The sequence below is a fragment of the Eurosta solidaginis genome, chromosome 5 (assembly GCF_040869045.1).
Source record: "Eurosta solidaginis isolate ZX-2024a chromosome 5, ASM4086904v1, whole genome shotgun sequence".
NCBI lineage: Eukaryota > Metazoa > Arthropoda > Insecta > Diptera > Tephritidae > Eurosta > Eurosta solidaginis.
Window position 1 is genome coordinate 270963577 of NC_090323.1, and position 26464 is coordinate 270990040.

General features: G+C 35.0%; 2 protein-coding genes across 13 annotated transcripts in view; one reads left to right on the plus strand and one right to left on the minus strand.

Moving 5' to 3' along the window:
* The window catches only part of LOC137253525 (protein piccolo), a 66439-nt gene extending 47279 nt beyond the window's left edge, over positions 1–19160 (minus strand). The window contains exons 1-3 of one of the 11 annotated variants that reach the window (XM_067790619.1): positions 18867–19160; positions 14636–14821; positions 7563–7634 (exon numbers count right to left, since the gene is read on the minus strand). In XM_067790619.1, the coding sequence (XP_067646720.1) occupies positions 7563–7634; positions 14636–14708 (145 nt within the window). In that variant the 5' untranslated portion in view covers positions 14709–14821; positions 18867–19160. Of the gene's footprint in view, positions 1–7562; positions 7635–14635; positions 14822–14869; positions 14889–17752; positions 18622–18866 lie in introns of those variants that run through there. The other 10 variants (XM_067790617.1, XM_067790616.1, XM_067790614.1 and 7 more) reach the window with 10 other exon arrangements.
* The window catches only part of Nelf-E (negative elongation factor E), a 75081-nt gene extending 54047 nt beyond the window's left edge, over positions 1–21034 (plus strand). Inside the window, exons 5-6 of one of the 2 annotated variants that reach the window (XR_010953829.1) lie at positions 20082–20230; positions 20296–21032. The gene's annotated coding sequence lies outside the window, so the exon portion shown is untranslated. Of the gene's footprint in view, positions 1–20081 lie in introns of both variants that reach the window. The other variant, XR_010953828.1, reaches the window with a different exon arrangement.
* The last annotated feature ends 5430 nt before the right edge of the window (positions 21035–26464 follow it).

A 26464-nucleotide genomic window follows, 5' to 3' on the forward strand; every position in this document is an offset into this window, starting at 1 on the left:
TTTTTTTGTAGCTCTCTTTCCTATAAATTATATACTATCATTTATTCATTCATCATGGTTCCACATTAGCCTTCTTAGTTCGGCGCTATTTGATCTCTTAAAAATGAAAACTTGATTCGTAAAATCTATGTATATTTAAAAAACTACCGGTGAAAATATTCATCTTCAGTGCTCTATGAATGAGCTCCCAGTAGGGTAGTTTAAATCAGAAGTTACTCTATGAGAAAGTCATAATTATGGTTTGCCAGAGTCAATAGTATGGTTTTCTAGAAAACTGAGAATCTATTTTTTGTCCTGGACGCTTGATCTTTATAATACCCTGCTTTCATATGGCAATTTCCAAATTTAACGGTATCGGCATTGTACTCAATGCCATAATCATGTAACAGACTTGTTCAAGGTGAGTTGCCATATGGCAACCTTAGGGTTATATGGGTCAAAATACAAAAGTCTAGCCTTAAGGCTTGGTTGCCTCCAAAAGCGGTGCCGCTATGTTACGACCGCTAAATAGCGGCCGGTATACTCACCGTTTTCAGCGGCACCGCTTTGTTGGAAACTACGAACAGTTACCTACGGCAGAAGATTCGCAAAATTTAATTTTGCATTTTTAGGTGTTTTTTTTAATTAAATGAACATACAAGAACAAAATGTTAATTCAAAAATGCTTTATTGTACTCAGCTGAGCAGAGCTCACAGAGTATATTAATTTTGTTCGCATAACGGTTATCCGTAACGGCATAAACTAATCGAGATAGATATAGACTTCTATATATCAAAATGATTTGGGCGAAAAAAGAAATTCATTTAGCCATGTCCGTCCGTCCGTCTGTCCGTTAACACGATAACTTAAGTAAATTTTGAGATATCTTGATGAAATTTGGTATGTAGGTTCCTGGGCACTGATATCAGATCGCTGTTTAAAATAAACGAAATCTGACTATAACCACGCCCACTTTTTCGATATCGAAAATTTCGAAAAACACAAAAAGTGCGATAATTCATTACCAAAATGGATAAAGCAATGAAACTTGGTAGGTGGGTTGACCTTATGACGTAGAATAGAAAAGAGGTAAAATTTTGGATAGTGGGCGGGGCACCGCCCACTTTTGAAAGAAGGTAATTTGAAAGCGGCTGCCACCGTGGTGTGATGGTAGCGTGCTCCGCCTATCACACCGTATGCCCTGGGTTCGCACCCCGGGCAAAGCAATATCAAAATTTTAGAAATAAGGTTTTTCAATTAGAAGACAATTTTTCTAAGCGGGGTCGCCCCTCGGCAGTGTTTGGCAAGCGCTCCGGGTGTATTTCTGCCATGAAAAGCTCTCAGTGAAAACTCATCTGCCTTGCAGATGCCGTTCGGAGTCGGCACAAAACATGTAGGTCCCGTCCGGCCAATTTGTAGGAAAAATCAAGAGGAGCACGGCGCAAATTGGAAGAGAAGCCCGGCCTTAGCTCTCTTCGGAGGTTATCGCGCCTTACATATTTTTTATTTAATTGAACAACCGTTTGAAGTTTTTGATATTGCTCTGTCCGGCAGTTGAACCCAGGGTCTTCGGTATGAAAGGCGAAGCACGCTGCATCTAAAAACACACACACCCACACAGAATCCACGGTCAGGGTTGCCAGATCATTTGCGTAGGTAACCACTCGGCAACCACTGGCTAAATAATACATACACATATTACGTTTTTGAATCATTTCATAGTGTAATATTGACATATTTTATTATAGTGATTTATGCAGTCAAAAATAGATTTTCCAAAAAAAATCTCATTAAAGCTTGGCAAGGTCAGACGCGTCACAAAATTTAGTTCATGGTCTGCATATCCCTTTTATATCATCTTGATTCTATTATGCTCTTGTGTATATGTTTGTTTTGTGTAATCTTGTTGATTGTGGACAATAAATAATTAAATCTTTGCAAAATAAGAAAAATAGCAACAAAGCGTAAAAGGTGCTTATCAGTGAAAGCTCATGCATGATGAGCGTGAAATGAGCTTTTCTAATTAACTTTGGAAAGCACTAAGAAGAGAGAAAATAGTTGTTGATCGATCACTAAATTTCTTATGCCATCTTCTCTCTCAATGTGGGCTGCAAGTTCACTAAAGGCATACATAAATACATATGGGGTATTCCATCCCATTTCGACCAATTTTGAACCCGACCCCTTTAGAATTGGCTGAAAGTTTTTCTTCTTTTTCTAGCTTCCGAAAGACGTTTTTCAGAATTTTTTAAAATTTTTTCATCCAACTCAAAAAAAGTTATGAATTTAAAAAAAAAACACCGTTTTTGTTTTCAAAATGCTATAACTTTTTCAAAAATTGACCGTTTGGGATTTTTTTTTTTAATTTGTTTTTAAATATACTTTTCGGAAAAAATACAAACAAATTTTTAAAGTTTTTTTTGTAATTTTTCAGTTTTTCGAGATTTTTCGATTTCGATATTTTTTGTTTTTCTCATAAAAAACTTCAATCAAGAACAATTCAAGAACAACTTTCAGCCAATTCTAAAGGGGTCGGGTTCAAAATTGGTCGAAATGGGATGGAATACCCCATATATAAGTAGGGACTAACTAAATTTATGACGTTTTGTTTGTTTGTATAGTAGGCTAAAGCACATTTTTTTTTAACTTTCTTTTATTTTTGTTATTTTGTCGTTTTTTTCGTTTCATGCCTTTTGAATTTTTCCGCCGCATAACGTTTTATCTTTGGCCGATGACACAAATGCCTACAAACATACACACTTATTCAATAGCACTCAATCTCATAAAATAGTCGTACAACAACAAAAAGCTTACTTAACGTATGCGCCAAAATATTATGGGAAAATATTAAGAACCAAGCTTTTAGCAGTGCAATACTAATCAACGAAATGTTCACGTAAATACAATTATTTCTAAGTCCATTCAAACAAATTAAAAAAACTCAAATATAAATTTGTATACGGTAGGCTTGAGTGCGCATGCATGTATCATGCAGTGCAACTAGTTAGTTTAATTATTTCTTAACTAGTATGAATCCGAAATCGCAACTAATCAGCCAATTGCCTTTTTTATTAAATTTCGCTTGATCGCCTAGACAATTTTGTTTGTCTGTAGCCAACGATCGCTGTTTCGCTAAAATATATGCCTATTGGCAGCACCATGTGATTTCAAGTATTTCTCCATCTCTACCTCCCAACTCACTAGAGATATACCGTTCTTCCACTATCGAATACTCCAAAAGCCATCTTATATTCTCTCCAGAGCCAATAATCAAGATTGGTATCATGAAATACACATAGAGCGTAATTTTCGATTGCCTACTCTATCCAAAGCAGCAATTATTGGCAAGACTAATTCTCCGGTTGATTTCTAAGACAGATAAACGAAGGCTCAAATTTATATACTCTAAGCATAATGTAACTACCATGGCGCTCGTGCGTCCATTCTTTTTAAGATGACACCAAGAACTTCATCATGCCTTCGTTCACCGCAAAACCCACATTTGGTTCAATGCATCACACTACAGATACTCGCTTTGTCTGTAGCCTTGTTTTGTTTCGAATGACTCGGAGAGGCCCGATCCACACCTTATGAGCTGCACCTCCTCATTTACATTAGATTCATTTTGTTTTGTTGATTTTCTGCGATCCTTTGCCAAATTTAGTTAAGAAACAAACCGGTTTCGGCATTGTGTCATTTTCAGTGTAATTTTTCGTACACAGTGAGCCCCAAGAAGCAACAAAAGTTTTAGGAAGCATGCAATATCTTTAAAAAGCAGTTGGGGAAATATTCAATAGCTGAAAAAAAAAATAATGTTAATAAAATTTTCTTTTGAGAACGAAACCTGACACTGCAGATGGCACAACGCCGAACCCGGTTTAACTCCAAATCAAATTTGACAAAGGATGACGGAAAATCGTTGTAATACACATACATATATTAGATTTGTGGCTAGAATTATATTAGTCTCATCTGAACTAGTCCGACTTCCACTACACGTTGTGTATGTACATTTGTAAACATGTATGCGTGTCAATTAGCGTATATTACCATCAGCACATGTAGTCTAATATTCATGAACTTGATTTCCGCTTATTAATGCCAATTATCAGCTGCTGCTTTTGAAAGTTACTAAATGGCCTTATCAAGGCGAACCCTAAAAAAGCGTTGGCATAAGAACTGTTCGTCAATTTCATGGCAAATACTAGAATTTTTCTAGGATCTAGCTTAATTGCTGCCTCGAGATCTGGCAGCTCTGCTACCCCTAGACCTCGCTAGCGCAAGACACGAAAACAGAACGTGCTCAACCGTTTCTTCCTGCAACTCGTATTTCCTACAACTGCTGTTACTGACGAGGCCTAAGTTATAAGCATATGACGCCAGAAGGCAGAGTCCAGTTAGTATGCCCATCATGAGCCTTATGTATTCTCTCTTTACAGATATGAGAAACTTTGTAAGTATAATGTTGTAGGACTTGCTTTAATCATAGAAATTTGCAACTTCGGTCATCGGGGGAGGGGGGGGGGGGGGCGGGTGTTTGAAAACTGAATTTCACGCGTGATCCGTAAAAACAATTTATTTTTAAACAGAACAATTTTTTTTTCGAATAAGCGTATTTAAACTTTTTTGTTATTTTACCAGACCTTGATACAAGTGCTACCAGGTATAGTATTTTTTTTATATTAATAGCTTCGCTGAAGTTTCAGCTGACTGGCTACTGTCCCGTACAAACGAATGCTTTTTTGCGATTTTTCACCTACATATACAAATATTTCAAGAGCAGGTTTAATTTTTAAACCTTGAGTAAAGAACGTGTGTGATTTTGATTTGGGGTATGCTTTATTAACAATATATAACTGGGCAAGAAGCTCCGGACTCGGGGTCAATCCAAAGAAAAATTCGACGGTCCTCTTCACGAGAAGGTACAACCCCGAAACTGCACCTGATTTGATAGCGAAGGAAATTAGTGCTATCGCGGTCCTGTGAAGTAGAGAAACTGGTTAGAGGAAAAATGGAGGAAGTGGCCATGTCAATATCTTGAGCAGCAAAATCCCAAAAGTTGAACTTTTAATACTTTAAGTAAGTTCAAAACATATAATTTTGAAAGGTCCTCTTTATTTTTTTTACTTCTCTGAAAACTTAGGTCGTTTCCTGTTGTTCTATGAAATGATCTATCACGTCAAGGCAAGTGAAAAGTAAAATTCAGTTTTCTATTCAATAATATGAATAAAAAACTACTAGACAATAAAAGTTGTAATATGCATAGCTAAAATTTAATCACCCAAAATTAAAAACACACTGCAAAATCTGTATAGAGAAATGATGACAAAAATAGTTTATTTCCTGCGCCCACAAAAGTAGTTCATGTACGAGTGCCTCTGCCACCCACAGTGCGCCAAAACATGAGCAAACCCCCAAATTGTTTGTTGTTTTAAATTTTATGCTTTGTGAGGCATTTGATGACACATTTTCATGTATTTGTTCAACACAGTCTTGTGTGCTACATTAGGAGGCATTGATGTCCACCATGAGAACATGGACTAGTGTAAGTTTGTAGAATTTTGTTAAATTTTAAAGAAAATGTATGTCATATTTGATTTGTTACAGCACGGAAAAGTTGAGTTTTTTCATAGAAAATTGTACAAATATAAATAATAAACATATCTACGCGCAGTGGTCGGTCTTATATGGAGTTGCTGGCCAAAAATACTTCCAGTAGAGATATCAACGTCAAACTTTGGTCACGGCTTTATAAATATGTGGGAATTATTTTTTCATAAAATTGGTGCGGGTGATACTTTTATATCGACCCACAACCACCCACTTTCACCGCATGCATACAAAAAGTAAGTAGATGTGGGGGGAGAAGTGTAAGATGTGTCTATCTAATACAATGTTTAATATGATTAAATAAAGAAATTAAAGTTATTAAAAGATCTTGCATACATAACAATAACAAAACAACAAACACACACAAAAGTTTACATTTGCATATCATCGGCTGGATCAAATAAAGTCGTATGTTACATGTGAGCACATATAACATACGATAATAATTTATCAGGGTGATGCTATCAGAAAACTGTCGCAAAAAATATTTAACAGCTCATAATAACACTTTAGAATCTTAAAACTTTGACTAAAATAAGATATAAGTCCCAACGGGAGGATCGGCCAACTAAAACTTTAGCTGAAATTGAAATATTTGTGCAAATAAACACTAATAAAGGCACTGGTGAAATTTTAAATAACAAAAAAAAAAAAAACAAAACACAACAATCTAAAGACACTAAATTTATTTCAAAATGAAGTAAATACCTTTGACTTCAATATTCATTTTTATTTATTTCAATACAATGATATTTTATGTATTTTTAAATAGCTTCAACTTTCATTTTATTTTTAACTTGCTCACATTGCAAAAACCAACTAATACCATAACCTCACTTTTGAAGCTATTCTTAAAGAGCACAGTTCGAATACAATAAAAAAATATACCTTTTAAAAGGCTGTTCTAATAAGAGATATTAACGACACATTTGGTGACAAACTTTTCACTTTGATTTTTTTATTTTTAGCCTATGGAACCGACCTGCTGCGGTTGAAAAATTCGTTAAAACTTGGTGTAGCTTTTGAATTGAACATGACTGTTTGTAGACTCACTCCCCACTTGTATGCTAACGAAAACTAAAATAACATTTATTTTTTCTCTTTCGTAGTATTTGGAATTCAGCCCCTTTTATATGATTCAGCTTTCGAGTGCCTTTCGAAACATATTTTTCATAAGCAAATCGCGAATCGCTAAAAAATTTGATAAACGGTAGTAAAAGATAATAGAAAAACGGGCGGAAGAACCATATATGTAATACTCCTATATTGTTACAAAAGGCTAGGTACATTCCCAAACATCAGAGTACCGATATATTACTGTTTACACGTTTTTGGTTTTGTATTCAATAATCGAATGTACCTAAATTTAAATTTTTTCTTTCTACAATCACAAAAATTTTGTAGGTTGTCTTGTTTTGATTTGGAATTCAGAGCATTTTCTATTAGCAATAAAGGAGTATTACATACATATATGGGAATAACTGATTTTACTGTTTTTAGATTTACAAGACATAAAGGCAGTTCTAGTCTTATTTCAGACTCTGAAAAAAATTATATACCAGATTCACGTGATAACGGCTCTCCAAGTAGTCGTTTGATAGTTCAATGTTCATTAGTTTTTGTTGTATAGCAAAAAAAAAATATTAAATTAGTTAAAAGAAACGAAAAACTGGTACGACATATTTCTCCAATTTTTTTTTTTGTTGTGGAAGGCAGTATAGTGTAATTGTTCAAAATAATGACTTCTGTTTAAATATATGAGAATGTGATTTCCAAGATGCTGACACACACATAAAAATAAATACAAACACGATCCATAATTATACACATTTACATATACATATATCAACAAAAAACAGATCATTTCTTTATAGTATATTTATTAAAGCATTTAAAGACATTGTACTAACAAAAAAAAAAAAACAAATCTTTAATTACTGTTTTTTGTTTGTTTTTAATTTGTATAATTTACCCATAACTGGTGCCATGCAAACCAAAAAACGTGTCAATGTTGCGCCGCATACCACATTCGAGTCTAATATGTCTGTAAAAAAAAATTGGAACTTTAATAGTTAGCCTCAATACTTTAGACGGCGCCTCTTGAAGTATTCACACGTCGCTTTCGACAAGCAATTCGCTTTTTGGCGGAAACTTTACTCAATTGATATATTTGTACACACAATTGGTATGCAAATTTTCGTAAAATCTTCATTATCAGAATGATTTTGTCTGTTGCCGTTGTCAATTGATGATAGCACTACTTATTTTAGAAAAATTTATTTGTGAATTAGGCACATATGAGATTTTGCGTTGTTCCATCCCAGAAAACACAGTTTCTAATGTTAGAGAAATGTTGCGATTTTACATACCTCAAATCAATGAAGAGCGAAATCTTTTAGGTTAGATTTTGAAATATTGTAAGGAGCATTTGAATTATATTAATTATTAATAACCCATTAAAAGTACTTAAAGAAATGGAACAATGAAAATTGAATTGATTTTAGTGAACTGTATTTAATTGCGCCTCAATTTAAAATTCACATTGGAAACCAATTAGAACTCGGTATTCTAAGACTTTTGTCGATATCTTCCTCTAACCTTCTGCCTTAAAGAAATATGTGACTCGGTCTATGAAAAGGTGGCTTATGACTGAAAAAAAAATTTTCCACTTTTTTTCCGGTTTCGATAGTTTTTAAGACGCTCTTTCACGTGGTGAAAACTAGAGTCCTAACTTGCTTAGAAGTGTACTAGAAATGTAGAGAAAGAAGAGCATAAATGAAAGACGATGAAGCCTTTGGTTCCTTCGATACCACTTTGGTGGTTGGTGAAGCATCCTCAGATCTTTTTGATAACATTTTTTCGATGGCAATGGAGCCAAAATATCGGTCAGAAACTGGTTTGTGCTTTGCCTTATGGGCATGACTGTTCATAATGCACTAAGAAACTGAAGAAATGCATTGTTTATCTTTAACAGCTGTTTCTCGCAATTTCTTTTTTGAGTCATAAGCCACCTTTTCATAGACCGGTTCACATATATTAGAATGCGATTCGTTTTCTATTCGTTCTCAAACCTAAATGTTTGTTGGGTTAAAGTACTTTCAACTCTCTTTCGGTCCCTTGCTCTTATTTTTTACTTCTTTCTGCAAAACCCGAAAAACGTCACTTCTTATATTATGTTCAAACAGAAAAATAAATTGAGGAAATTTCGATTTGAATTGAGTGCTGTTCATACAACTCGATTTAGCTTACACAATAGTAATTTGATAGCTGGTTGGCTCATCTCTACAGCAAGAACATACCTTTGTTCAGACTGTCAAAATGAACACGCACATTATTGGGCGAATGAAATGGAATGAAAACATAAAACTTTGAAATTTTTGTGTGTTGTAAGAAAATGTGTTCAATGTTTTGGTTTCATTTTGATTTTGCCATCTTCTTTTGAAATCCGTACTCCAGTGAAATGAAAGACATAAAATCAGCTGATTAGATGAGCCAACCATATAGTTCAGCCATGCGTAACTGACGTTTAAGTATACTCAATAAACACACTTTACAATGTTGCATTTGCAGTTTGAAACAATTTATTACGCAATTTTTTTTAAATTGGCAATTTATTATTACAATTTATTATATGACAAATTGCGTAATAAATTGCCCAAATAGTATAAATTGCCAATTTGGTGTGTGTTTGAACCTAGTATTAAATTTAATTCTTATACTCTTTTTTGGAAATTTTCAACTTTTTTCACCCCCCTGCCAAATTTGGTAAGTGAAGTTCTTTGTTATGGTAAATATTTATTTAAGTGATATTGTTGAATTCGAAAGTCGCTAAGTGAGCATGTGATTCGCTTCTCGTACCAAATTCGTATTGTTTGTATGCAAAAAAATCAAGGCTATGAAATTTAGCAACGCTTTTTATCAATATATAGGCATAAAATAAATTTAATTAGGCGTGTGTAATACGCCACTCAAATGCAGCTTTAAGCTGTCTGGAGACCGGCTAATAAACAATTTTTTTATTTTATTATTTTCCCTCAGCACTGTGGATCTGGGGTTTTGTATATGTAGTTTAATATACGTAGCGGTTCCATGAGAGATTACAAAAAAAATTCCAGTAGATTTCTCCAGTCTATTGACTATTTGTGTGCCAAATTTAATCCAAGTCCTTTTGCCTGTTGTGACGTTATTGATTAACCCTTTGAAAAAAATTTTACCTGTGCGCTCGGTGTTTATACAAATGAGAAATGAATAGACTAAGATGTCAAAAGTACTAGACTAAGCCCACGTTTACAAACGCACTAACCCAAAATAAATCCAAAAAATTTAATCTACACGTTTACTTTATCTCTTCCATAGAAACTAGATTATTTGCCGGACATATTGTTAGCGTTATTTTTATGTCTCCCTTCTATTTCGTCTTTCCATTTAGAGATGGAAGCTGACAACCATCTGTAGATGTAGGGAAAAGTTTCGGCATTTCTAGAATGAGTTTATATTTACCGATTATCGAAGGGGAACCTTCCTTTGGGAAATTTAGTTTTTAACTTACTAACTCAAGTCACGGGTTTAATTACTACCTCCGGTGCTAATCAGATGCACAGAAGGATAGTTTTGTATCAAGTGCTAGCCACACTTGTGCCAACAGCGTTGAAGTCAGAAGTATTTACGACTAAACCAAATCTGCAAAGAGGGTCGTGAAGGGGGGGGGGGGGGTTACATTCGCAGAACATTAAATGTTCAAATTGTAGTTAAAAGCACCGCGTATGGACAGAGTTAAATCCAGTACGGCTTCTTTACGTGGTTGTTCTTGGCTAGTTCGGAACTAGTACGATTCGATATAGTGTATCGATTAAGAGGTATATACGAAAATGAAGATATTCTCATTTGTTTTGTGCTTAGATGGCATCATTGCACTTACTCGATTCCATAAGAGGATAAATTTCACTAGTCATGCTCTTAAACATATCAATATAATCGTGTTAAGGTTCAAGGAATTCAGTTTCCAGGTGCATTCCATGACAAATTAACCCACTGGGCTCATTTTATTTTCACTTAAATACATACATATAAGTTGAATGCTATAAATTTCCTGAAGTATATATGTTTATTCGTTTTTTTCTACTCCTATATCACATTGTCAGTAGCGGATATTGATATTAGTTTTTTTTTGGATTATGGTTAATATGTGGTTTTGCATTATATCACCTAAAGTCTACTGAATTATCTTAAGTAATAACCCGCGTCCGTAACAAAGCTTGAGAGAGATTTTCCTTTCGTATCGTACATCTACAAACTTGACCGCATAACTTCTTTACTATTATTGCTAGTTCCTTTTTACAGTTATCAGAAAGATTCGGATGCAATATTTAGTCAAATTACTACTTTTTTAAATAATAAAAACCGGTCACGTACTGGAATCCAAATGGCACATTTGTACTTATTTAGGTGCAGTCATATTTCTTGTGTTCACATCTAAGTAATTGTGCTAATAGTCGTTGGTGTTTTTGAAAAGAAAGAGTAAAGGAAGTTAAGTTTTATTTGTATACATGCTTGTAGCTTTTTTGATAACATGCAAATGCGGTTAAGTCAAAACTCCTGATTTTTACTTTACATATACGAGGTGTGTCAATTAAACGTGTAAACAAAGTCAGCAGTGGAAAAAGTGGAAAAGGGTGGGGAGCGGCCAAAGAAAGCGAAGATATGAAAATCACATCTGAAGGCAATGTTAATTGTTTTTTTTTCGATGTCCACGGCATCTTTGAACGTGAATACATTCCCGCTGGCCAAATAGTGACTGAAAAATTCTATGTTGGCATTTTGGAGAGTCTGCGGGCACGTGTTTTTCGTGTGCAATCCGAACTTGCCAGGAATGGCTGGATCTTACATCACAAGCATTTTTGACAAAAAAGAGGCATCCCAACGATGGCTCATCTACCCTAGAGCCCCGATATTGCTCCCTGCGACTTTTTTCTATTCGCAAAGATGAAGTCGCATCTCAAGGGAACTCATCATGACGGCGTACAGGAGGTCCAAGAAGATGTAACGTAGCACCACGGGCTAGCTTGGACTACCAAGGGTGCGTCCAATCGTGTGTAGAGTTAGAGGGAGACTATTGTGAAGGTTGATAGTAAAATTTTTCCTAAAACTTCACTATCTTGTTTTTTATTGACAAATGACCGGAACTTAATTGCCACACCGCGTACATATCATCGAATAACTAATTTGGAATCATTAAGTATTACAATTTGTATGATAGCTCGGCGAGTAGCAGGTGAGAAATTCTATATATGTGTCATTTTGATGTAGATAATACTTCGGCTAAAGAAATGAAATTGTATAAATCCGATTTTAATACATGAAAACAAAGTGGCAGATAAAAAAATCCTTTCATTAAATTTTTTGTTTTATCAAAGACAATATAAATATGAATGTCCAGTTTGACCTGTCCCACCCGTCACAAGCTAATTTGATCTCATATTTTCGCGCTGTAATTTATTTCTTATATGGCGAAGCCAATTTTCAAAAGATGTTTATAATAGATTTGAATTTAGGAAGGAAAATACCACACTTACGGGTGATTTCGCTGTCCCATCCGTCACTCAAATTTTATCACGTTAATTACATAACTAAGTTTAACACTTTTTTATTTTTGTATCAAACATATAATCGACTTTATGGGACAAACTTTGGAAATGATTTAAATCACTGCCACTTAAGAATAGAACATCGCACATCTAGATAAACAGGGTGCTTAGTCAAAAGTCTGAAATTTTGAAGTTGTACATTCTACTAGGTTACTATGGACTGACAGCCAATATATTTTAAGTTCGCTAATCACTCCGGCAGTGTTTGGCCTTTCCTTAACATTGTGATTTTTTAAATGGATCGGTGTTTTGGTCTAAGTGGGTGTGCGATATGAGAAGCTTCATAGCAAAATACTGCAAAATGTGTTTTTTGATTCATTTAAATTTTAGCGCGGAATTTTTACTGCTTAGAAAAAAGACTTCTATTATATTAATAATTTATACAAGCTATTTTTGGGCAGTATATATATGTACAGTTGCAAACAAGAAAATTGCACTGACAATTTCCAGCATATTCGAACAAGTATTTTTTGTTTTTGTTTTTTTTTTTTTGTCTTTGTTAATTTTAGAAAAAATGATTTTGGAAAAAATTAAAACTGCGAGCTTTCAACACTGCTACTGCTAACATAAAGCTTTTGAGTTTTTTATTTAGAATTTTCAAATTTTTCTTAATTTATGCATTTTGTAGCCACATCAAATCACTAACAAAGGGCAAAATATAAGGCTCTCAAAATTTTTATTGCTTTTTGACAATTTTTTCCCGTAGATTTTTATTTCAAATATATTTAAATAAATTGGGATGAAATAAATGATTAGAATATGTTTCTTCTTAGTAAAAATAAAAAATATTTTCAAAAACAACTAAGAACGAAATCTCAATTTTCGGTCTTTTTCAAATCTTTCAAATACGGAAATGTCAATATCTTTAGCATATTATTTTGACAAGCGCCCTAAAACATATTCCATTTTTTAATTCCAGCGTATGAAACAAAATTTTGTGTACATATGTACATCTACATAAGCCTGTTATCAAACAATTACGATACATTTTTTTTCGCTATCACTCGAAAATATCGGAGAATTTGTCCAAACAAAAATTGTGTGAGTCCTCCACGGAATTTAAGCTTTTGCCATATAAATAAGACGGGAACTAGGATTTTTAACATTACTTCGTCCTGCAAAGTATAAAGATTATTGTGATAAAATAAATACATCTGATTCAGCACTCAATTCTGAACAAAAAATTGATCGAGCTAAAGTTTTATTATCGTTATTGAAGTTTTTACAAATCTATAGATAAGAGCAATAATTCATAACAATGATACTTTGTGCGCCTGTAACATTGTTACGGATTTTGCGTCATAATTGCTATTTAAATTTTTTTCTGTCTTGAATAATTTAGTTGGAAAATGAAAAAAACACAGAAATTAAAAAATTTACACAGTTAAAGGTCTGTAGACACTTCAATACCGACCATGAAAATATAGCTGGATAAATTTTGTGTTCAGAATTTAAAAAAATATTTATACTTTGCAGGACAAAATAACGTTAAAAACCTGTTAACATTTAAATTGCCAAACTTCAAGTTCCGTGGAGGAGCTCTTAAAATTAGAATTAAGAGCTCCGCCTCTGACAAAATTTTTTGTTTGTACATATTCTCTGATAATTTCGGTTGAGAGCGAGGAAAAATATCATAATTATTTGGGACGCCCTAATGTACATATGTACATATGCATTAGACCGGGTCGATTTGTGGGAAGGCAAAAAAATCGCCCATTGCTCTGTGAAAATCATATTCTAGGGATCAAAATAAGAAACTTTGCCGAAGGAACCATACCTCTAAAACGAATTCTGATGTCCCCCCCTTTGGGTCGTAGGGGTAAATTTTGAAAAATCCCACTTTGAAATGCCTATGTTTTTTCTTTTTGGATTTTATTTTCCTCTTTAGAAATATATTTAGTCAGAACCTATGTAAATGAAAAAATTAATTTAACTTAATAATAGAAAAGAAATTTAAAAAAATTATTAGAAATTAGCGTTTTTACAACCCCCTTTTAAAACCAAGGCATCATTGTGATGCATTTGCATGTCGTAAACATAGTTGTGTGGGTTTTTTATTCAACCGTTTTAAAAAATGAAGGTATCACTGTGACACAATTGCAGATCGTAAAATTGCTTGTGTTCTTTTTTTTAAGCCACCACAAGACACAGCAGGTAGAATTGAAATTGCCCCTACCCAAAAGTTCGACCCAAAGGGGGGGACATCAGAATTCGTTTTAGAGGTATGGTTCCTTCGGCAAAGTTTCTTATTTTGATCCCTAGAATATGATTTTCACAGAGCAATGGGCGATTTTTAAATCGACCCGCCCTAATATGCATATATATTTCATATGTTCCACATTGCGTATGCGTAATCAAAATGATTTGATGGTTAAGTATACGCCACAGAGGGCATGCGTACCTTCGTCCCATGGATGATGCTTCGCTCGCCGCACCTTATTCCGCTTCTTCGGTTTCTCCTTTTTCTCCTCCATTATAGAATTAAAGTTGTTAAAAATTTCAAAGCTAAAAAATATTTATTTGTATTCACAGTCACAGTAATTCACTTATTCGTTGTTAAAGTTGGCAAATACACAAAAACGCGTATCTAAAAGCGGAGAATATTTACGAATGTAGATATATAAGTATAAACTACCTGTTTCGGTGTTGTGATTTTGTATTTGCATTTGCTATTATTTGTACGCTTTAAATTTATCTTTTATTTGTGAATTTTGTGTACGTTTATGTATGTATGTATATTTGTATATTATGGCCGTGCGGGTGTGTGTGAATGTTTATTATAAATTTAAGCAAAGCCACTGCTTTATGAATTTCTCACAAATATATTTTTACTCGTTTATAATTTTATGTAGGAATATTTTTAGTTTTCCATTCACCGCTCTTGGTCGCGACATTTGTGTAAATAGGCAGTACTTCACCGCACTATGGGCCAAGTACCTGTTTTTATAGCCAAAAGTCATATAAAACTGGAAATGGCACTACTAAGTTACCACCAATTTCTTGTTTATGTAGCATTTGATGTCGGTCTGATGGCAAATCATTATGGTCAAGACATTTTTTTCCAAATATTTGGATAAATAAATTATTTTCAGCAAAAATTAATGGATTAATTGATAGACACGAAGGAATAGAGTAGAGTACCCAGGACCGATTTGTTCGAGAAAATCGGTGTTATGGTTCTAGAGAAAAAGGTAGAAGGATGGGTGGGTGGGGGTAAAAGAAGGTGAGAAACAAGAGAGGAATAGATTGCGAGGGAGGGAACGGAAAGTTCTGTCTGATTGGCACATATGGTAAAAAATCTGTAGACGGCAGCGATCAGCTAGGCTCGAAATGGTGAAGGTTCTCTGTTTTTCCTTGCAATATTTCCTGCTCGACCGCACTGCACCAAAAATTGATTATTAACATAAATCGGATGCTTTTTACTCGGAGTTTTCTGAATTTTTTTAGTATGGATTTTCATAGCCCTGTGAATGTTTGTCTGATAAAAAATACAGTTATAAGTATCGCAAAATTCGCATTGATTTTTCTCATTTTTTTCCGAAGGAAGGCTTAGATTTGCCTCCATACAACGTGTAAATGTCTGTTGTATATTTTTAAGCAAGAAAATATAATAAATAAAGGTAAACAAATCCGAAACACACTTCGTAAAAAATGCCGCTACTAACGGCTAGAGTCTTAGCGTGGCGAGCACAGAGCGCGAGCACGAAACGTGCTCGATCGTTTCCTCCTCCAACCCGCACTTCGTACATCTGCTATCACTGACGAGGCCTAATTAAAAAGTCTGTAACACCAGAAGGCAGTGTTAAGTCAGAATACCCAGCATGAGCCCATCACTGTCGCTTACTTTCAATGATAAGAGTAACTTTGTTAGTCTAAGGTTGTAAGACTTGCACATGATCTTCGACACTTTGCAGTCCCACGCTTGGTTCCACGTCTTTCTTCCTTAGTCCATCATAAGTAGCTCTCGCCATTGTTTAAATTCGCCCAAGCTGATAAGTACATCTACGGTGCGATCTGATATGGAAATTTACCATGTTTAAGTATTTCTACAGCTATGGTTACAGTTGCTATCTCCGCTGAAAAACTCTACAGGGATCTGGCAGCTTGTAGGATATGTTTATTTCCGGATAAGCGATGTGTACTGCAGCCCCTTTTCCGTCCATTACTTTGAACTCATCGGTGTGCACGTGTATCGCATCGTCTGCCATATGTGCCCCCTTGCTCCAACCACTCACCCCCATTGTGGCTCTCGAGCGAAGGTACGGTAGGTAGGTAGGTTGAACTGGCCGGTCCATGAGGACCTCACATAGACTGATTGAGTCCGTAGTGTTACCAGAAGTTTGTTTTAACGACCAAACTGAAAAACCCTATCAAAAACCAGGACCTATGTTATAAAATAACTCCGTCCTCTTAGCAAATACTAGAAGCTTCCTAGGACTTAAGCCACTTGCTGCTTCTAGATCTGACAGCTGTATCACTCCTAATAGCTGGAGTCTTAGCCTGGCAAGTGCAGGGCACGAGCACAGAACGTGCTCGATCGTTTCCTCCTCCAACCCGCACTTCCTACATCTGCTATCACTGACCAAGCCTAGTTTAAAGGCATGTGACGCCAGAAGGCAGTGTCCAGTCAGAATACCCGGACAGGTACGGTAGATGACGCTATACTTCTGTGGCTGTATGTCCTGCGCACAAGCTGCGCCGAGACATTGAGCCTCGTTGCAGTTGTTAACACAATATTCTTCGCTACCAGGTCTGCAGGAGGAATGTGCAGAATGGCATACAATCTTAACTGTCTTCTCCACGTTGAGCTTCCGCGAAGAGAACGAGTCGTATATACATATTTAGTACAAGCTTTCTCCTACAGGATAACCTCTCCAATATTAGGCCTAGTCGAATTTGAGACCTCATACGTCTGAGTTAACAATACCATATCCGTCTTCTCCGCGTAGGCGGTCTACCCGTCATTAGATGCCCAGGTATGTACACATATCCCGAGGCATCCGATCCATCAACGATCTAATTGTTGGAAGGCACTTTCCATTATGACAACTGCAACGGCATCTGCGCATGCCGTAAGTTTGACGGATCCCTCGTCGAACCGCCCGATGAGTTGGTTTATAACGAGTGTCCACAGCAGTGGTGATAATATCCCTCCCTGTGGCGGGCCACTGATTTTGTGGCCTCATACAACCCCCATTGTAGAGTAAGCGTCCTGCAATTTAGCATGCAGTCGATCCATCTGGTTAAGGCTGGATGTACTTCAATGTAATTAAGAGTACCCGTGATGGTAATAGCCAGTTTTATTGATTTCCGAAAATGACTTTTGGCCAATAGTTAAGCCGCTTGGCCCATAGTGAGCTTGGCAGTTTTTAACCGCGCGTGTTATTGTTCGCTGCACTGTGCTGTCCCCGCATGCGTTATTTTTGTCAATATTTTACTTAAATATATACATAAACCTATGTATGTATGTAAAAATTTAAATTTGCGATTCTCAAACTTTCTTGCTTAGTATCTTTACTTCATTTTTTTCACGGATACTTTTTATTTTTATTGTCTTATTGCTTTTTTTATTTTTATTTTCCTTAAGTTATTTTTAATTTGATGATTTAAATGATCATTTTGTTGGTTTTTTTATTTGGCGCACCGCTGCATTTATTTCTTAATTTTTTATGAACTTAGAACATTCAACTTTTTTAAAAAAATCTTTGTAAAACACATAAAACACACTTTCCGCTTTTCGCTTTGGTAGATCACGTTTAGAGTCTAAACGCCGACTAATTCAATTCTAAACCTCATTGAAATGCGCAAAGTTAGCTGATGGAGCCGGTCAACACGCTCACAGCTCCTTATTATGTATCTAGTTAGATATTTATACATCTGTATGTAAGTATGTTTGTAGTCATTTACTGCGTCTTAACACAAAACGCTTTGATGTTCTCACGGCGTTCAAGATCGTTTTTACTGTCGAATCGTTAAAAAAATGCAAGCTTTGTTTGAGTTCTACATTTTTGAAAATCGTTGTAATTTACGCTTCGCGTTAACGGATCTAATATTCTCGATGACCACATAAATATAATTTTTGTGTTTAAAGTCACTTTGAATTTATTCGAAATATTTTTTTCTATTACAAAACGGAGCTGAGCGTTCACTCCAACGTTCGTCCGTTCGTCGTTCGTTGAATTTTCTATCTGAATAGTGGTGAATTTGCGGTCACAATTTACAGATACTGCTACTATTTTGTTGTTGGTGTTTTTGTTTTTCTTTTTCTTTTTGTCACACGTTCGTGTTGGGCGATGATTTTCATTTGATCTCAGCGATTTTCCGTTTTTCCTTATTATTTTTTTCGTCAAAAGCACTCGGTGTTTGTATGTTTTGGATATTTTTGTTTTTGTAAGTGTGTTAGATATTCCTATGGCATGTATTTGTTGTTGTTGTTGTTTTCGTCACATTTATCTCTCTTGAATAGCTTTTGCGATTCTTAATTATTATAGAAACAACGTCACCTCTAATGGAGACGGCCTTAAGTATTTAATGTACCCTGATATAACAACAAGCACTCACACAAACACACGTACACACATACAATTCTTTCGAAACTTTCACCAAGCGTTGACACAACTGAACCTTCTTACTTATAGATCCGCCGGTGTCCTCTTTATTCTCATGTAGGAAATAAACGTTCCCATACACGTGTACTGCTAACAAATTCACTTAAGCAAAATGTGCTGAGTACTTTTTTTTGCTCAGGGAATGCGCGAATTTTTGCAAGGTTCTGTCATGCCTTGTATTTCAATGGCTGCTAGTTAAAGACGTTCATTTACATTTGAAATTCAAATTGTTTTCTGTTATATTTATAGTAATTTAAGGGAATTGAACAAAAAATATTTCAGCTTAATCGATTTGTTTTAGAGCGCTGACCACAGCAACACATCTTATTGCTTCCACAAAAGTTCACAAACTAAAAAACAGCACAATGCACCTCTTACTGTACTCTTATCAGTTAATTACATATTCAAAAGGTGTAATACATACACACATACACAAATATACTCACATGTATATGCACACTGGTGGTTTAAAAAGAAATGTATTGGGGGATATGGATCTATGTATTGCATATTGAGGTAGATCAGTAATATTAAATAATATTAGAATGATGATAATGGGCTAACTAAATAAGGTCTGAATGACTGTGCCCCTCTGCATTAGTTTTACAGGCCCTCCGAGTTTATTTCTTATATGAAAATCTCAGTAAAAAAAATCAACTGCTATAGCAGACGCCTTTCGGAGTCGCCTTAAAACATGTACGTCTATTTTTTTGTTGCATGGTTATCGCAGGCTAGCATCTATTTCCGATTCGCCATCAGATAAATATAGGGTTAGGTGGCAACCCTACTATAACAAAATTCGCAAAAAAATCTGCAAATTATTACAAATATATTGGCTTATTCAATTTCCACATATATCACACCATCTTAACATAGTTTTTGCAGAGTGAATTTCCCTGTGTTGAACTTGTTGAAATTTACTACTCATGTCTTCAGCGGATTCAAGAGTAACCTGCCTACTGACGTCATCCGCACTCGACCCAATCGTTTAAACTTGACCGCATAGACTATCCACTTGTTTTTCTGCGTTGAATACCCTTACTTGAAAAGTAGAACCAAAAAGATGACTTTAAGGTCTGTTTTACCGTAAAGTTAATAGAAAATTATTTTTATTAATTTTTATTTTTGCTATTTGTTTTATAAAAAATTGTTATTGAATGGTTCAATTATTATTATTTTTGATAATATTTATAATAATTTTATTTAAAATAACCTTCCTACTGTTCTGATCTATTGCAGATGATGTAAAACTTTTTATGCCCTTCCGCACATAAAATGATTTGAATAACTTTATTATGTGGGAACCTAACCTCAAAAAATGTAAGTTCTTATGATTCACACCATTGGTATATACCTGATTGAGCCGACTAAACGCTTCATTGATTTAGGTGAGCCTTACGCTACCAAAGGGTTTTCATCTCATTAGTTAGACCATTCTTATATAATGTTTCAGTAATGTGGAGCCGCCTTTTCAGATTCACTGCGATAAATTGAAATTGGTTCGAAAAAAATGTTTGGTTCTCGCGTTGATAAGAGAATCGCTAAAGAATCTTCCTCCCATAGGAAAAAGGCAGTAAAGTGTAAAAAGTGAAGTCAGAAAAATATGAAGTCTAAGTTTTACCTTTGTTTTAACTAAATAAATAGTTTTACTTGGTACCAAAAATTTATGAATATGAACTATTAACTGAGTTATGCCTAGCCATTATAATGTGAAACTGGTGCATAATTCTTTTCAGGGCCCGGAATTATATGCTAACTGCCTTCATGTCTGGTAAATCTAAAAGTAAAATGAAATTTGACTGCTTTTTTATTCTTTCTTTTTTCATATGTCAAGTTTGACTTAAACTGCATTTATGCTTTGAAATCATCCACATTTTCATCCACAAATTTTATTAAAGCGTCATTTTAATGTTAATACTTATATTACATTTCTATGTAAAACCAATTTTCAGAGAATAAAGCAGTAATATTTATTTTATACTGCTTTCTATCCTTCGAAAATTTATTCACTGCTTTTTTTGTTTGGAAATTTAAGATATTCGAAATATAAAAGAAATTTTATATCTTGTTTTACCTTTAATGTTCCCTTTAGACCATCTAGACATATTCAACCGCTTCATATATCGAATCTGCTGCTTGCAGATCGAATTTTGAAATGCACGAACCTCTTCGTTGTCTGTGTACTGACTTCAATAAGCACTGCAGAAACATTGATACGTGTGACTCACTCCTCGTAATAAAAAAAATATCTACGGAATCACGTCCTTTCCAACCTCCCACTCTTATCGCCAGCTACAATAGTTTTGGGCGGGTGGCTTGGAATCACCCCCTTTACAACTCCCTCACATCGCAGCCATACATATTGTGTGTTAAATATACATTAGCTGCTCGAAATCATATCTATTCCGACAGCACCAACAATCAATGCCCGTTGCTCAGCATCACAGTCCATCCCGACAACTGACTGAAACATAATCTACATACAATTCTGTAATATAAATTTTGTTCACTTTGTATGCTTCTGTACAGTAAATCAGTAATTATATTTAGTCTGATTAATTGTTAAATTTGTAGACTAATAAATAAATAAATTTAAACTTGTAATGATTAATTTTGAAGTTTATGAGTAAATTGGTGTCACAGAAATCTGTTGGCATCAAAGGTGAACTTTACTGCCTTTTTGATATGGGCGTAGTACAGTCACTTAAAGCTAATACCATTGCCCACGTTACAGAGTTGTAGAGATATGCTTGGTGTATTGGTAATAGTAAAACTTACAAGAGGGTTGGTAAATAGCACGTTTTTGCTTGTGGAAAGGGTTTTCAACGTCAAAAGATCATCTCATCTGGGGCTTTAGTCTGTATAATGATGTGTAAAAAATACGATTCGGAAGCTGTCAAATTCCATAAATTTTTCGTAGCCCCTGATATCGATAACGAGAAATGTAAAGCGTAGTCTTTGTTCATCAAATCAGGTTAGGTTAGGTTGAACCGTCAATATAGACCATACTGAATTTGTTCATTGTGACGAATATTAGCAACACTAAGGGATACTATCATCTCTAAGCCGATACTAAGCAGTCACTTGTATCTACATGAACAAATCAATCATTATGTCTACACATATGTATATACAGCAGCGGAGAGATACTCACAAAAGTATGCAATCATCAGCAAAGTGGTTCTCACACATACACATGCATATTTCTGAGATACTCACAAAAGTATGCAGTCTTCAGCGAACTAGTAAATTCTAGAAGGCGAAACGCCTGGGAATGCGCGAACGAGGAAACCGAGGATTATAAAGGCAGCGCCAGCTGAGGCATGGGCAATCAGTTTGATTCAAGCACGCTATCAGTTGCGAAGTATAAGTGCAATTGGAAGTATTTTCAAAGTAGTCTAATAAAGACCATTTTGCATTATTGAATATTGGAGTTATTTATTGAACAGTTTAGCGATACGAACGTTAGTAGAAGGTTGCAAATAAGCAGAATTTCAGTAAATTCGTTACAATTCGTTCGTTAGTGTTATCAGACTTTCTTTGACGAGCAGTTGGAAAACCCTCAATTAAGTACAAAAAATAAAAATAAATGCTAACCTCTTTACAAATATTAGAAGTTTTCTAGGAGCTACCCTACTTGCTGCTTCGATCTCGCGAGCACAGAACACAAATATAATACAGAGGGTTCTCAGCCGTGTCTTTCAGCAAACCAGCCTTATAGTGCAAAATCCTGTCAAATCAGCAATCAATAATTCACCATCAACAGCACCTTTGAGTTATCATAACTTAGTCAGCATCTAAGGCCCTTAAACCCTTTTGGCAAAGTACGTACGCATGAAATTAACTGCATCAATTCGACGATTTTCGAAATAGACTAGTATGCAGCGGCAAAAATCGACAAGCAAACGATGAGAGTCTGACGAAATCGTTTACTTGTGCCTTTGTTACTTGCCCCTTGTGTCGTTTTCGTCGTTTTCTGTGGACAAACTGTTGCCAAATTTCAAACAAAAAAATCTACAAAAAATATATATCTGCTGAGCTCTCCTGCAGCACATAAAAAAAATACAAAAATATCTCTTATTAATCTCTAAAGCGGCCACCGTGGTGTGATGGTAGCGTGCTCCGCCTACCACACCGAATGCCCTGGGTTCACACCCCGGGCAAAGCAACATCAAAATTTTAGAAATAAGGTTTTTCAATTAGAAGAAAATTTTTCTAAGCGGGGTCGCCCCTCGGCAGTGTTTGGCAAGCACTCCGAGTGTATTTCTGCCATGAAAAGCTTTCAGTGAAAACTCATCTGCCTCGCAGATGCCGTTCGAAGTCGGCATAAAACAAGTAGTTCCCGTCCCGCCAATTTGTAGGAAAAATTAAAAAGGAGCACGACGCAAATTGGAAGAGAAGCTCGGCCTAAAATCTCTTCGGAGATTATCGCGCCTTACATTTATTTATTTTTTAATCTCTAAAGCGCACTGAAACTGAAAATCACTTACGACAATGTGAAAAACTGTAAAAGATACCGCCCCTTAGGAACAATCTATTTTTCTTATTATAAATACTTATTTCTAAGATAAATTAAGACAATTGTCAAGGTCGTATGCGTTATATATTATTTAAATTTTGATATTGAAAACTGTGGAAACAAGTTCCGATATAAAACTTTCCAAAGAATACTACACTCTTATGAATTGCCTAGTTATAAGTTTACATTTCAAAAATATTTATATTCACTGAGAAAAATAGAAGTGGCCAAAGACCCTTCAACAATCTTACCAAAATGCTAAGGATAACGAGATGGATTTATCCAATTCCCTCTGATAACATTTTATCATTGGGCGCTTTCAACGCACAAAACTGTGGATCGATCGTTCAGTGATAACTTTCTGAACGTACCAATGAGTATTTTTCATCCACTTCAACGGTTGGGATTTTTACGTAAAATTATCGGTTTTTACGTCAAATAGCCGAGCTTAAATTTGTTTTGCTACATTCACTGAACCTGGTTATTCGGCTGTCTGGCAGTATTTGACATTTTAAAGTGTTGGTTATAAATACAATCTTTTCTCTTAATATTGTTGCGAAATGTGAAAAATAATTTAAGAAGTCCTTTAAAAATGTATTCATTTCTTAGTAGGCTCAACTCGCCGTTCATAACACAAACTTTCTATCACTAAATTGACGGAAATATGTTTGCAATCATGATTAAATTACTAGAGGTTTGTTCTCCAATATTGACAGAGCTTTGATAGTCCCAAATTTAAAAATCTGGACGGGTTGCTTTTACGATGTAAAAAAACGGGAAACAATTCAGTCGCCTTCAAAACTGTAATAGAAAAGTACCTTTAGTAGTATATTAGTAGTGATAATAAATTTGTAAACTATTTGGGGCAAAAAATTCATTTTCTACTAAATATTTCGTGAATTTATAAAGAGTGGTGTTGGTTTGGTAGTTTGTTTGAAGAATGCCGCACGTCAGAATTTATTCAAAAATAGACTATCTTAAATTTTGTTTCAGAAACTCCCTATCTGAGCATAAGCTCAATGCATTTGGACATAATAGGGAGTTAATGAAAAGCATTCTGAGATAAGGCGTTCTTCAATCTAATTCTAATATAGGGCGTTTTTGTGACAAATCCTGAAATGGGAAATTTTTGAAACATATTTCCAGATCGAACGATTTCGAATTGCCAGCCGACATGGGGTAATACTCTACTCAGCAGCCGCAATGAACTGACAAAAAAAAATAATAAAAGAAAATGGCTTATTGTCTTAAAACTTTATATTATGCTGTTTAATATGGCGGTGCATCTGGCTGCCCATTTTCAATGAGTGATAGAAAGAGACGCAGGATAGGTCCACGATAATTACTTTACAAATCAGATGAGCGTGTCTGTTTGTTATTTTGTTTACTCTTAAGTTTTAAATAAAAAAAAATAAATAATTAAAAAAACAATTTTAAGTTAAACGGTTTTATTGAAAACAATACTTACATAAAGTAATAATAATACTAAAAGCTAGAAAATATTAGGTAGGTCCTAGGTACTAGTCATCACACTCCTCATCAATCTAGGGCGTTGATCAGACAACTAAATAAAAGCGTTGGGCACGTGAAATTTCTAAAAATGTGAGGCGTAGCCATAACCTTATTAAGACTCAGTTGGTCTTATATACGACTATCAATACAAATTTGACACGTCCAACGCTGTTATTTAATTGTCTGATCAACGCCCTATATTGATGAGGATGACTAGTACCTAGGACCTACCTATTTATTTTCTAGCTTTTATTATTATTATAACTTCATGTAAGTATTGTTTTCAATAAAACCGTTTAACTTAAAATATTTTTTTAAATAATTTTATTTTCAAGTTTTTAGTCTTTATTTAATTGCCTATTATGGGCCTCATTCTCTATTACGAAACGAACGTTCGCTTCGCCTCAGAGAAGAATCGCTAGTGTATTTGCACTATGTTAAACGATGGTAGCGTATAATTTGACAATTGTTTTCGCCTTCCTGTTTGACATAAAGTTAGAAACGTAAAGGTCGAACGAAAATAATCGAGAATAACATTGCTAGACGAAATCGTTTAGAGGCGAATCGTTCGCAATACAGAATGAAGCCCTATTTCTCATTCTATTTAGTTCATTTAGTGACTCATTATTACAAGGACCTTTTCCTGACAATTTTTTACAATCTAAGTCCTGAATACATAATCCTTCCAAAGACTTTACTCGACTCTGCGCCACGTATGCTTGTCCCTCCTCCAACTCCAAAATATTTTGATGTCACTTCTACCGTACTGTATGTAATATTTGTTCCAAATATGAGCCAAATCGGACATCATAGGTCGCTTTCTATTCATGTATGTATTATGTGTTCCAAATATGAGCCAAATCGGACCACAAATACGATTTTTTTGAATATCTCGATCTTTGCGCCACCTAGCGGGGATTTTTTGTCATAGGTCGCTTTCTATTCTTTTATGTATTATGTGTTCCAAATATGAGCCAAATCGGACCACAAATACAATTTTTTTGAATATCTCGATCTTTGCGCCACCTAGCGGGGATTTTTTGTCATAGGTCACTTTCTATTCTTGTATGTATTATGTGTTCCAAATATGAGCCAAATCGAACCACATATACGATTTTTTGCGAATATCTCGATCCTTGCGCCACCTAGCGGCGATTTTTTTTTCATAAGTCGATTTTTATGCTTGCATGTATTATGTGTTCCAAATATGAGCCAAATCGGACCACAAATACGATTTTTGTGAATATCTCGATCCTTGCGCCACCTAGCAGCGATTTTTTTTCATAGGTCGCTTTCTATTCTTGTATGTATTATGTGTTCCAAATATGAGCCAAATCGGGCCACAAATACGAATTTTGTAATATCTCGATCCATGCGCCACCTAGCGGGGATTTTTTGTCATAGGTCGCTTTCTATTCTTGTATGTATTATGTGTTCCAAATATGAGCCAAATCGGGCCACAAATACGAATTTTGTAATATCTCGATCCATGCGCCACCTAGCGGCGATTTTTTACATAGGTCGCTTTCTATTTTGTATGTATTATGTGTTCCAAATATGAGCCAAATCGGATTTTTTTCTTATTATTGCA